Source organism: Myxocyprinus asiaticus, chromosome 1, assembly GCF_019703515.2.
Source record: "Myxocyprinus asiaticus isolate MX2 ecotype Aquarium Trade chromosome 1, UBuf_Myxa_2, whole genome shotgun sequence".
NCBI classification, from domain to species: Eukaryota; Metazoa; Chordata; class Actinopteri; order Cypriniformes; family Catostomidae; genus Myxocyprinus; species Myxocyprinus asiaticus.
This window is the reverse complement of record NC_059344.1, coordinates 47,422,574-47,436,298: the sequence shown is the minus strand read 5'-3', so window position 1 is coordinate 47,436,298 and position 13,725 is coordinate 47,422,574. Positions and strand designations below refer to the sequence as shown.

Here is a 13,725-nt window from a genome sequence, read left to right as displayed (position 1 = left end):
TACACTTAAAACAACGCTCTGTAGTTTTCCACACTGGCAGCAGAGGGAGCATTTGGAAAATGTCCTGGGGCACAGTGTAATGTTCTTCACTGAAATGTGACTATGATGTTAATATAAAACATTACCAGAAAAAAAAAAAAAAAAAAATCACATTAATGCATGCAGTTATTCATTTTAAAGGCAAGTTCTCGTAAAAATGTTAACGTTTTTTTCTCAGTTCCTAACAAACACCAGTGTAATATTACGTGTTACTTTTGTTTTTTCAATAAACCTTTTATAGTTTAATGACAAAAAAAAAAAAGAAAAGAAAAAAAAAGTCCATTGGTTTTAGGACTAAGGAGAGTAATAAAAACCATATAATGGTATTTAACTCACACAGGGAGGGAAACGGTTTAAAATGGCTCATTATTTAATTAAGATTTGGCCACATAGTAAAGTTAAGCAGTCTCTGGAGAAATGGGTCATAAAAGGCTCTCTAGGTCCATAATTCACAGAGCAAAGAACTGAGGCCAATGAGGGCTCTCTCTCTCTCTCTCTCCCTCTCTCTCTCACACACACACACACACACACACAAATGGAGATTAGGATGCCAAAGCTTTCTTTAGCCAGTTTACATACTTTTACTTTTTAGGGAATGTTTCAGTTTGATTAACAAGCTTTGCTATTAAAAAGATTTCAATTTTTATAGGCTTTTTAAGTGTAAAACAAAAATATGATGGGTGTCACATATTTTATCTTTTACATGCCTTTCAGTAAAAAAAAAATGCTGGTTTAAAGTTTGCAAATGGTAAAGAAAACAATCATATCAGAAATAATTAAAAGTATGTGTCTTTATTATTTCATGGTTAATGAATATGAAATAAGCCATGGCTGCAGTAAATCGTTAATTGCTTTACATTTTTTGGCATATAACCGTGAATATAACTAACACTGTATTTTATCATATTAATAAGAAACATAAACATTCAAATCTAATAAGTACATTGAACAGACAAATATGGTAGGTCCTTAATCAAAAACAAAGTACCAGCTAACACACTATAGTGCAAGTTAATGATGAAATAAGTTTATTCTTCCAAAGTCGCAAGTGCTGGATTATCTCTCCATCCAGTTCACCTTGGTGCTCATTCCCGCACATAAATCCGTGTGCACACCACATCGTCTGCCCCAAAGGTCTGAGCAATGAAAACAAATAGAGAGAGAGAGAGAGAGAAAATACTATGAACTCATTTATTCTTTGAGTGTTATTCAGTTCATTTAGTCAAGTATTTGTGTGATACTGTTAAATGAGCCAAGGGAAAAGTTTAAGCACTGTAAGAAACACCACCTCTGTACAAATGGAGCTTGTTTGAATTGTACATCAGTGAAATGCATTTACTGATGTATTGATCGGTACCTGCTCTCTGTGAGAGTTACTCTCGTTTGAGAGTTATAAACCATCACTCATGTCAAGGAGAGGAATAGAAAGAAAATTGCTGCCTCTGGTTTGATGGTGGCCTTCCATGTTTATAGGCATTTGAAAAGCACAGCCAAACAGAACTGGAGCAGCTGACAACAGCATACACCATCTGCACTCCAGAACAGGAAGAGAGACCACCTCACGGACTCTTTAAAACATTATGTTAGGACAGGCCATCTGCTGTTTACAGCAGTGCCCTTGGAGACATCAGAAAGAGGAATGTCAGGCCCCTACACACTGCCAACATTCCTACGTGTAACATGATCAATTAGGTTTATTTGTACAGTCTGCTCTGAGCCACTGCCAGCAACATTGCTGCATGATGCCCGCTTTATGTTAATGTGGCCATTTACCTAGAGCCACACACATGAAGCATTACGGATGGGGAAATGAATAAAGCTGATATAAAGTTTGTGTTAGAACTCCCTTATTCTCCCTGGTCGAGACGAAGGCGCGCATGAAAACGTTCAGCTGGAGACGCTATGGCTGTGTCTCGTTTGGAAGGCTGTGTCCTCCGGAGGTCTCATTTGTCGGCCGAATACGTCATCAAGGCTGTCTCGTTTCAGAAAAGAGAGTAGGACACTTCGAATGCGACCGGGAATTCGGAGGATGCATGAGGTGTGTCCTTCTGGGCACTCACAACCCACAATTCTTTGCTTCAACGGAAATGTCTATAACAAATGACGCCAATTTGCCCGTAAATATGATGTTCAAACGCAAGGAATGTGAATTCCCAAGTTTAAGTACCTCAGTAGATGGGTGCAGAGTATATAATATGTCTACTTATATTAATATATAATTAAAATAAAGTATTAGACTAAAAGTACACCTGTAAAATCTATTTTCTTTTCTCTTTACATCATTATATCTCTCCTAAAATGTACCTCATGCATTCCCTTCCCAAGAGACTTTATTCCCTTCTTACTCAAAGCGCTCGCGCTTGTTAAAGAGTGGCGTGCTGTCATGGCAACCATGTTACGTTCCGTTTCCGTCCTATGAAGGCCGTCACGTTTAAACGAGACTTGTTTATAGTAGTGTAGTTTAACTGACACGGAGGCATTAGTATGTAGGAGAAAAAACTTTTTTATTATCACTTGCAGAGATACAACCATTACACTGCACTGCCCCTGCACGCACATGCACACTGTGATGAAACCCCGTTACACAGGAATGACCATATATGAACTTAACTTCCTTAGACCCACAGCATATTATTAATAACTGCATAGCATCATCAGTCGTCTACATACCCTTTCCTTAGTTCTATATCTCCCTCTAATAGCAAACACTTTAATTTTACAAACACCTGTATAACATCCATATGATGCAAAACTGAAAGTACTAACTAAGAATCAAATTACTTCTTACAATAACATTCTTTACATCAAATTTTCCACAATATGTATACTCAACCATTATACTTAGGATTGGGCTTGGAAATCTGGCCATATCTAGTACGATATGGAAGTTTTTGAACAGTTGGTTCAACCACAACGTTCTCTTCGGCATGCACTGGATCTTTTGATACAATGTTGTTGTCTGGCACAGATCTGAGATCTGACAAGTTCTCCAGATCAGTTTGTGCTCTAGGGATCGGCTCTACTACAGGAAGTAGATGCTTGCGGTTCCTCCTGTATTCTCTACCTTCTGACTCCACAACGTAAGATCTGGGCTCTGTGAGGACATTCCTTATTACCCCAATCTTATCATGGCCTTTTGCTGTTTGCATCCAAACCACTTGAGACTCACGCAGTGAAGAGAGTGGTTTACTCCTCTTGTCGTAGAACACTTTCTGCATTTGTCTCTTTTTCCTGAGTTGAGCTTTAACTTTCACAGTGTTCTTTGATCTTGGTTTCAGCATCTTACTAGACATCAGTCTTTGTGCAGGTGAACCCAGTACTTTATCTCAAGGAATGTGGCGGATGTTCAACAAATTCAGAAACAAGTCTGTTCCATCCCTTTTCGTGGTTTCAAGAAGGCGTTTTGCACTACGAACAGCCCTCTCTGCGAGACCATTCACCTGGGAATACTCAGGACTGCTGGTAATATGATAGAAATCCCATAATCGTGCAAAGTCTTTGAAAACCTGGCTCGTGAACTGGGTGCCATTGTCAGATATTACCTTCTGAGGAATTCCATGCACATAAAAATGTCTCTTGAGTTTGCTGATGACATTTTGCGATGGCAGGGTGCTGAGTTGGTTTATTTCAAACCACCCCGAATAGGAATCTACCAACACTAGGTATTGCTGTCCATTCCAGTCAAATATATCCATAGCGACTACAGACCAGGGCAGTTCTGGAATCTCGTGTAGGTGCAATGGTTCCTTTTGTTGATGTGGTTTCAGGGCATTACAAATGTTGCAAGATTGTACGAAAGTGTCAATGTCCTGAGTCATATTTAACCAGAACATCACGAGCTCTGCGCTTAGTCTCTTCTGCTCCTGTATGACACTTGTGCAATATTTGTAAGTACTCACTCTGTAGGGTTTGAGGAATCATTGCCCTAGTTCCCTTCATGATGATCCCATCTTGAGTAGTAAGCTCATCCCGGAAAGGAAAGAAAGGTTTTAGTGGCATCGGCACACTCTGAAACTTCTTCGACCATCCTTGCTTGATAAATTTGTGCAGACTTTGCAGAGAGCTGTCTTTTGCTGTGTTTTCTTTGAGCTCTTGCAAACGATTGAACGAAATCAGTTGGACAGTCTTTACCTCAAATTCGTCCTTGTATTTGAGAAGCTGCGTTGTTACTTTCCTTGGAGCACATGACAGTGTGTCAGCCAAATAAAGTTTCTTTCCTCTTCTGTAGATTAGATTCAAATTGAACTTGTGCAGTTTCAGTATCATTCTCTGTAGTCGAGCTTGAGCATTGTGTAAGGGTTTGTTTAAAATTGTAACAAGAGGTTGGTGATCTGTTTCCACCAAAACAGGCTTTCCATAGATGTAGTCATAGAATTTTTGATATGCAAAGACTACCGCTAACAACTCCTTTTTGATTTGGGCATATCTCATCTCAGTTTCTGTGAAGGTGCGTGAAGCATAGCTGATCTGCTCTCCATTTTGTAAGCGTGCTTCTCCTAAACCATACTGTGAAGCATCGCACGTGATAGTGACAGGGTTGCTTACGTCAAAGTACTTCAGCACAGTTGGGCATGTGATACATTCTTTTAGCTTATCGAATGCTTCATGCTGTTGCTGTGACCAATACCAAACTACATCCCTGTGTAGCAATGTCGAAGTGGTGCTGATAACTGGAATAAATTTACCCAAATAATTAGCCATGCCCAGAAAGCGTTGCAGGGTAGCTTTATCATCTGGCAATGGCATTTCTGTGATAGCCTGTATTTGAGCTGGATCTGGTTTTAATCCATGCTCTGTGAACAGATGACCTACGTAAGTGACCTCTTTTAACCTGAACTTGCATTTCTGTGGATTTAGTTTGAGTTTCACCTTCTGTGCTCTGTCCAGGACCTTTCTCAAATTCACATCATGCTCTTTCTCTCCCTTTCCTCCAACAATGATGTCATTCACGATAATGGCACATGGGAGACCTGCGAAGATCTGCTCCATTGCTCGCTGGAACACCACTGATGCTGAATTAATGCCGAAAGGCATGCGCAAGAAACGATACCTGCCGAAAGGCGTTGCAAAAGTAGTGCGCAGGGACGATTCATAGTCTAGCTTGATTTGCCACAACGAACTTTTAGTATCTAACACTGAGAAAACTTTAGCATTAGACATTTGTGAAGCTACTTCCTCTACAGTGCGCATTGGACGGTGAGGACACATAAGGGCTTAATTTAGATCTCTAGGATCTATGCATAAACGAATCTTGTCTGTGTCCTTTTTATGCGTAGCAACCATTGAGGATACCCACTCTGTGGGCTCTGAGATGGGTGTTATGACTCCCTGCCTTGTTATGTTCTTTAATTCTGCCTCTATTTTGTCTCACATTGCCACAGGTATTCGACAAGGGGGCTGGACCACTGGAGTCACTTCCGGGTTTATTTTCATCGTGTACATCACAGGTAAGTTCCCCAGCTCCTCACTGAACAGATCGGCATATTCTGTGAATATTTCTTGTGATATGTTCACATCTTTGTGAAAGCTGACCTCATGTACTTCCTCTTTAAGAGATATCAAGTCCATTTTCAGGCAATCTGGCAGTCCCAGCAATGATTTTACATTTTTATCAACTACATGAAATTGCAACAGATGAGATTTCCTTTTGTTGGTTAGACATTGCAACATCACAGTTCCCTTTGTTACAATCACGGTGCCTCCATAAGTTACCAGTGTTGGTTTTGACTTATCATTAATCTTTTCATCATTTCTCACTGCTTGATATGTTTCAGTTGAAATCACATTGCACTTTGCTCCTGTATCAATTTTAAGCTCAAGGGGCTTGCCATGTACCGTCAGGCTGCAATGAATTTCCTGCTTGTTTCTAGTGCTGCGCTGATTGACTGCATCGATTTCACTAGCACCAAGACACAACCCATCAATATGAAATGAATCCTCACTATTGTCCGTGTTCACATCAGTAACCTGATTGATGGATTTTAAATTGTCCTTTGATGCTGATCTGCATAGGGACTTGAAATGGTTAAACTTTTTACAACGATGACACTCTTGTCCAAAGGCTTTGCATTGATCACGCTTTGCTGGGTGATTTCTGCCACAGTTTTTACAGTTTGCAATGTTTTTTGTCACACTTGGGTGTTTGTGTTGCCTCTGCATGATGGCTTTTCTACCCCTTTCTTTGTAGTGTACTACATCAACGCTCATAGGTACACTGCGCGGCACAGACAGCACCTTAGTATGCTGCTCTGTTAGCTCGCTGATTTGACAGATTTTGAATGCTTTTGCGAGGGTTAAATCACTTTCTCTGAGCAATACCCTTCTCACACTGTCATTACTTATACCACACACCAGTCTGTCTCTGATCAGTTCGTCAGTCAAAGCAGCAAAGTTACATGTTTTTGCTATATTTCGCAGTGTACTCACGTATGCTTCCACGGTTTCTCCTGGATTTTGATTCCTGATGTTAAATGAAAGCCTTTCCATTGTCACGTTTGTCTCCGGGTTGCATACTTCTCTAAATTTCCTTTTCAAACATTCAGGATCTTCCCTTGACTCAGCCGGTGTAGCTATATCCCGTCCATTAGCAGCCAGTATTGCCGGGGCACATGTAAAAGATCGCTCCCTTTCAATCGCCTCTGGTCCCACAAGATTGAGGAGTATATAGGCTTTGGTTTTTTCTGGCTTTTCACTGTGAGCTGCTGCGATGAATATGTCGAATTCCAATTTGAACTTTCTCCAGTTTGCTGCTATATCGACCATCGAAGATCAGCGGATCTGGTCGAAATCCTTCAGCCATTGTGCCTCTTTATCTTCCTTTTTCTTTTTCGATAGATCCCTCTTCTGACACCATGTAGTTTAATTGACACGGAGGCATTAGTATGTAGGAGAACAAACTTTTTTATTATCACTTGCAGAAGTACAACCGTTACACTGCACTGCCCCTGCATGCACATGCACACTGTGATGAAACCCCGATACACAGGAATGACCATATATGAACTTAACTTCCTTAGACACACCCACAGCGTATCATTAATAACTGCATAGCATCATCAGTTATCTACAGGAGAACTGCAGCCTTCCAAACGAGACACAGCCACAGCCAGTGTAAGCACAGAGAAGGTGCGCAACGGTTAAATCCGTCCGTGTAGCGCATGGTGATTGAGTGCGAACGTCAGAATGCTATTCTGAGATGCGGGTTGGCGTTGTTTTGGCGGCACGAGGGGGACCTACACAATATTAGGCAGGTGGTTTTAATGTTGTGGCTGATCGGTGTACATATATCATACAGTATTATAGTAAAAAAAAAAAAAATAATTTCTCTACATTTACCAGCAACAAACATCTACTGCATTTAATACATGTGTGATATGCAAAATGTGATTATTTTGTCAACACTGTTAGCTGTCAGCACAGTCAGAGGTTGTGTCTGGTGAGGTGACAATTTAATAGATGGAGCTGAAAATCAGTTTAGAAACTATCCTCTATTCTTAATTCATTCATTCATCAAAAAATAATCAATATAAATAATAAATATTTGACATGACAGCACATATTGTCTTTGTATTTGAGAGTGTTGACTCATATTATGAGATGGCAAGGGAAAGCATTTTGTGAGACAATGGATTAAGCAGGAGGTTGCACCAGGAGGTTTAGTCCAATATCTCAAGATTTAGACAAATTATTGTAAAACTTTTTTTTTTTTTTTTTTTTTTTTAATGAATGGATTTAATTTAATCAGAAGATTTTAATTTCAAAAAGCCATACCAACAGAAAAGGTTACATTCATTCGCAACATGTGTTGTGTAAAAATAAGCTGCAGTTGGTCTAATACTTAATTGCATGATTATTCAGCTAATGACAAAACAGCAGCTGAATGGGTAAGATGCGTCACCTCTTATTCACCACCATGCATTCACAAGCCTCTCTTCACTTATAAACTTGAAGTAGCTTTGATGTGAGCCAGATGCATCACCAATTTGCTGCTCTGCATAACATTTTCTACTGCAGCTAAGAAGCTACAGATATGACTCTAACATGTCTTGTCCCTTGTATGCTGCAATGCCACCAACTGTGTCAAGGTCCATGAGTGCATTTATGTACCAAAAATATGACTGGACACAAGTTGTGCTGTGTTAATGGTCAAGCATATTTCTCTGTTGAGGTCATTTATTTAGCAATAAGAGCTACTGTTTAGCCTTGGAAATTTGAGCAACTGGTTACTGGAATAAATTGGAATAACCAAATACAAAATTGGGCCTTGGCTTAACAAGTAGGCTATTATATAAAGTGATTATATATAAAATAAACTTTTTGTATTGCATTGATAAAATCTTGTAGGTTTTGCAGAGGATACAACTCTAAGTCTTGTTCACTTGTCCTTCACAGTTTACCTTTGTTTAATGCTTATGAACGGCTTTTAATGGCAAATATTTTCAGTGACCCATGTGAAAAATGGTGAAAATAATTTCACAGCATGAGTGTTTCAACCATTGCAAGTCTTTCAAAAATCCACTTTAAAGTTTACAACAGATACTTGAATGAGAGAGGGAGACATTTGATGTCCCTCAGGGGCAGCAAAGCCAGTGAATAAAGCCAGTAATAAAATCTTCAGTTATAAGGCCAGTTTACTGTTGTCCATCTGGCCTATAAAACAGAGCAGACCAGAGATTTACCCATGCTGCATTTTTGTGAAAATTCCAAAGAAAATCCACGAATAACCAGAGACGTTTCTGATGGGTATTCGTAATCGCAAAACAGAATGGAATATGTCTAATTGTTTCCTCACGATAGATGAACAGTGTAAATGATCAGCACACGCAGAGACCTCCAGTGTGAGAGGATGAGTGGCAAAGATAGTGGCTTTTCTCTAAAAAGATCTTTCTGAATGGCATATAATCCTACAGATAAAAAAAAACAAAACCCCTCCTCACCAGGATGAGCTCGTTCCCTCTCAGCTCTCGTGTCCAAAACGTCTTAGGGCCATTACCATCCACAAGGGTTTGCCTGCAGGTTATCTTGTTCTCTGTCTCCCATGTGGCCAGGCTCTATGAACAATTACAGGATAATGGTAATCTCACAACAACACATAACAAAGCCCTCTGAAGATGGACATCTGTATCTGAATGTGGGTCAATGGCATGACACATTTTTTTTTTTCTTTTTTCTTTTCTTTTCTTTTTTTCTGGATATACAATAAGTATCTTGCTGAAAATCTTACAAAAAGAAATGTTGGCATGCATAGTTTGGAATAATCTTTTATTATTATTTTTGGAACAATATGCACTAAAATACATTTGTTTTAAAATATAATTAACATTTTCCCCTTTAGACCTTCATGACTGTATGTTAGGTTTAAAAAAAAAGTAAAAAAAAAAAAGATATATATATATATATATATATATATATATATATATATATATATATATATATATATATATATATATATATATATATATATGTATATATATAAATTCTGATGTTTTGACATTTTTATGAAAATACATTTTATTCATGTTAAATGGAGCAATCCCAAGAGAAAAAAAAACATGAGATTTGCAAAATATTCTGTACCTAATATGTTTGAAAATGTATGATTATGTTTACTCTCATATGCATTCAAGGAGCAAGGTAAGTATTTTAAGAGCTTTTACATATACCACTTGACATTTTTAAAGTGATTAAATAACTTTTTTTCAATAAATGTGTTTCAAACGTGTACTGTATGAAACCAGCATAGACACAAAGATTACATTTCTCTGAACTTGACAAACGTGTTTTGAACTAGATTTTTAAAAGATTTCACATTTTTAATTACCTTGGACAACCTTATTTGTCAATGACATGTACAATGTGAATTAAAAAAATAAAATAAAAAGTTGATCATCAAGAACATTTCTGCTCTTTCTCTGAGGTACTATTCTGCATCAGTCTGTATTTAGAATCAACGAAATTCATTGAATTATAATGTTTCCAAATACATTTCATTGGCACAAGGGTAGATGACGTAACACTTTTGGAAACATGGCATGTCCTGCACTATTTTAAACACCATTATGCTAATTGTTTTAAGATTATGCATGCAGCTTTTATGACTTCATATTAATATGACAAACTACATGGAATATTTGCGCATTTAAAGATTCATTTGTCACACATGACCATTAAAAATGAAGGCAAAAGTGGATTATATGTTACAAAACTGTCAAAAAATGGTGACCAGTTACATGACATACATACTTTGTCTAACACATTCATTTAAATTTTAACCTTAAATGTTGATGAAAAAAAAGGCCATGGAAAACATGCATCAACTACCCACATCTAAACTCTTAGGTCATTGATTTAAGGGTGTGAATCATAAATAATAAATAATGAGGAGTGATGACCACCAAAGGTGACCTGCTACATCACTGCGATGAGTCACAATTATATTTCACCCTTGTGTATAACCCCTCTGACTGGCCCTATATGACTACCACATGCGCCTTTGCTATTCTTCACTGTCTGTGGACTTACTCATTTCTTTGTACTCATCAAAATTGCTTAACTTAATGAATGTTTTATGTTGATAAAATCTGCCAAAACACCAAATCCATTTATGTCCATTTATGTCAAAAACAGATGCATATTTTGTGCCAGACTTGTGGTAACTTTTATTTGCCCTAGAAGGCAACAGTCACAAAGGTTAGCTTGTTAAAAAATTCTCCAACACATGACAATTTAGTCTGCTGCCGCCCACTGCCCTCTCAGCAGCCTCTGATGGGTCGTCAGGCTCAGAATGAAATCTCTATGCCCTCAGGAAACACATCCCATCTTATCAGCACTTATCAATTCTTCAGTATGCAAACATTTGATTGAGAATCCCTTTAGATCCACTCAAATCTAGGTGGAAGACATAAGGTTGACTTAGCTAGATAAGCATGCAGTCTTGCTTTAAGGGGCTTGTGTGTCATATAATCTAATTTACCAAACTGTCTGTGACCTGGCTTATAGGTGTCAGAGAGATTTGCACAACCACAAACTGTCTATTTTGAGTTTCCTCAACATGTAAACAGTAATTGAGACATTACTCAGTACTACACTGCAAAAAGTGGTAGCCTGCAATTGTTACCCTAAGGAGCTATTTCTACCTCATCTAACCTGTAAAATTTGTTTTGTTTGTGTAAACTAAGCTTAAATAAAATCTGTTAATTTAGATGTTACCACACAAAGTACAATTTTAAGTGTATGCTCTGGTCTTTTGGCTCTATGTTTAATATTATAGGATTTTTTTATTAAATAATAAAGTAATAAACAAGATTTAAAAACCTATTTTCAAGCTCTACACTTTCACACACACAAATATATTCTATCTACACACTTTACACATTTGGATACTCATTATTTACTTCTGCCTTGTACAAAGTCATAACCTGCAATTGTAATTCAGTGATTTTGATTTTGTGTTTCATGATTTTGAGCCAGTAATTTTAGATGTTACCTCATGATTTTTTTTTTAAGTGTGTCCTCTGTTGTATACATTGTAGATTGTATATTGTGTGGATATGTGTTCGTTGTTGCATGCAGAGCAGATTTCCAATGTGACCAAGGTAAATCCCAGTATCTCACTTGTACTAGCGAATAAAAGAGAATCAAATTCTGAAAGCACACAAACCAAACTGTCTCCAAAGCTGTAATTACCTTGCACTTCCGACCATCCACAGTCTCCTCATTGAACTCATGTCCTATTTGGAAGTTGATTTCTGTGGTCCTCACAGTCGTGGAAGTTTTGATGTAGAACTGCTCACCATTCTGACGAATCTCCACATGGGGTTTTGAGGCTGCTGCACAGGCTACTTTCCTCAGCATAGCATTAACCCCTATATATTGCACAAATTATGTTAAATGAATCATGCCAAATTTGTCACTTTTCTTCTGCAAAAGTATTCTCTTTAATGTCATTGAAGCAAAGATTAGGAGTAAATAAAGGCTCTGCGTAATTTAAGTATGGTTATTTATAAATATATACACAATATATACAATAATCATGTCAAGTTCTTAATAATCAATATAATCTCTTTAAACACTCTCTTCACTCTCAATGAAGTGTCTCTTGATTCCCTTCTATGTAGTAATTATCCTCTAGCATACCACACAGTAATTTCCCCAAGACGGGTATACTTACATCATCTATTTGCATCTGCTGCAATAGATACCAGGACAAAGGAAATATCTGAATTGCATCTGTGTGGCTTTCATGTTTTTTTCTTTCTTTTTTTTTATGATTGTGATTGACTGACTTTCATAACTGGGGCAAAGCAAGTATTCGTAGAGCTGTGGTATGCCTTTTTCTGCATAAAGAGCTATCAAGGCACCACAGTGCAGATTGTTATCAGCAGATGTTGCAAATAAGGAGTTGCAATGACAGGGTGTTGACTGGAAGGAATGCCATGGCCCTTGGCCTTGTGTTGTGCCAAGTTGGACAATGTTGAAACTCTGCTACTAATTACAAACATATTGAAACTATTGGCACAGGATTTTAAACTATCAGGGTGAGTAACTGTCTGATCAGTTGCTTAAATACACTCAATACTCTCTATGCCTGGAAACATCTCAGAGGCTGAACAGTTGTCTATGGAACAGCAAGCTTCAATTTCATTGACCATGACTTGACCTTTTTTTATTTTTTTGACTGGGTAAATATGACTGAAATCCCTTGATACTGAAATTTCTCTATTTCAAAATCTTGCAAGACTGAATCAGACAATTTCTCCAAATCATAAGATGCAATTCTAAATCAAGAGCATAATTGCTATGCTTCAAGCTTTTTTTGTTGTTGTTGTTGGTATTAAGCAATCAAATTTAAATAAAAAAATCAAAGCTACTGAGTGGGTGCATTTTGGTTCCCCTTGCTAAAACTCTGTCTCTAGCCTTGAAAATCTGAATAAGAATCCAGGCAACACATGCTGCCAATGAAACAAAAGAGACTGAACGAGCTGCCCAACAGCCTGAAAATAATAGTGATTTACTCTTCACACTAGTTAATCCTTGAATATGCTATTGAAGAACAAACAGCAGAGGAGAGGAGCCCTGATGCAGCCTAGACAAGAGTGTAAAATAGTCTGGTGATCACACAGCATACACACTGCTCACTTAGTGGAGGTTGAAATGATGGCAAAGATCAAACTGAGAGGATTCTTACCAAGCGCTTTGAGGAGTTCTTCAAAATTCTCACTGCTCTTCATCTTCCAGGTTCCTGTGAAATTGGCCATCTTTTCCCACCCTTTTTATCAGCCTTACTTAACTTGCCTTACTTTTAATTCAGAGACCAGATTAATAAACAGCTTTGCACCACTTTTTATTTCCAGATCTAACAACCTGTTAGTATCAACTCATTTGCCTTCTTTCTCTCTTTTCTATCCTGTCTCTTCTACACTGTCACCCTCTCTTTCTTTCTTTCTTTCTTTCTGTCTCTCTGTTATGCCTTCTGGACCACTGCTGATAGCAAGCATCTGTGACGTACGTCAGAGATCCCTCCCTCCTGCCCAGATGGACGTAATGCCTTACAGAAGCCTCCATTCTCTAATGCTTCCATTCATCACTTTAATACTAGTTGAACTGTCACATTAACTTTCGTATGAAGCGCTTGCAAAGTTAAGTACTCTGCCACTCTCAGTTGTATTTAAGTTTTGGATGAAAATA

The 13,725-nt window shown here is 37.9% G+C and overlaps 1 protein-coding gene across 1 annotated transcript; it reads right to left on the bottom strand.

Annotated features, from left to right (window-relative positions):
- Positions 1–815: 815 nt before the first annotated feature.
- crabp1b (cellular retinoic acid binding protein 1b) lies at positions 816–13,506 on the bottom strand. The gene is made up of 4 exons (XM_051702269.1): positions 13,226–13,506; positions 11,725–11,903; positions 8,976–9,089; positions 816–1,175 (listed from the first exon to the last, which is right to left on the bottom strand). The coding sequence occupies exons 1-4, from the start codon at positions 13,293–13,295 to the stop codon at positions 1,125–1,127; spliced, it is 414 nt and encodes a 137-aa protein (XP_051558229.1). The 5' UTR covers positions 13,296–13,506; the 3' UTR covers positions 816–1,124.
- Positions 13,507–13,725: the final 219 nt, after the last annotated feature.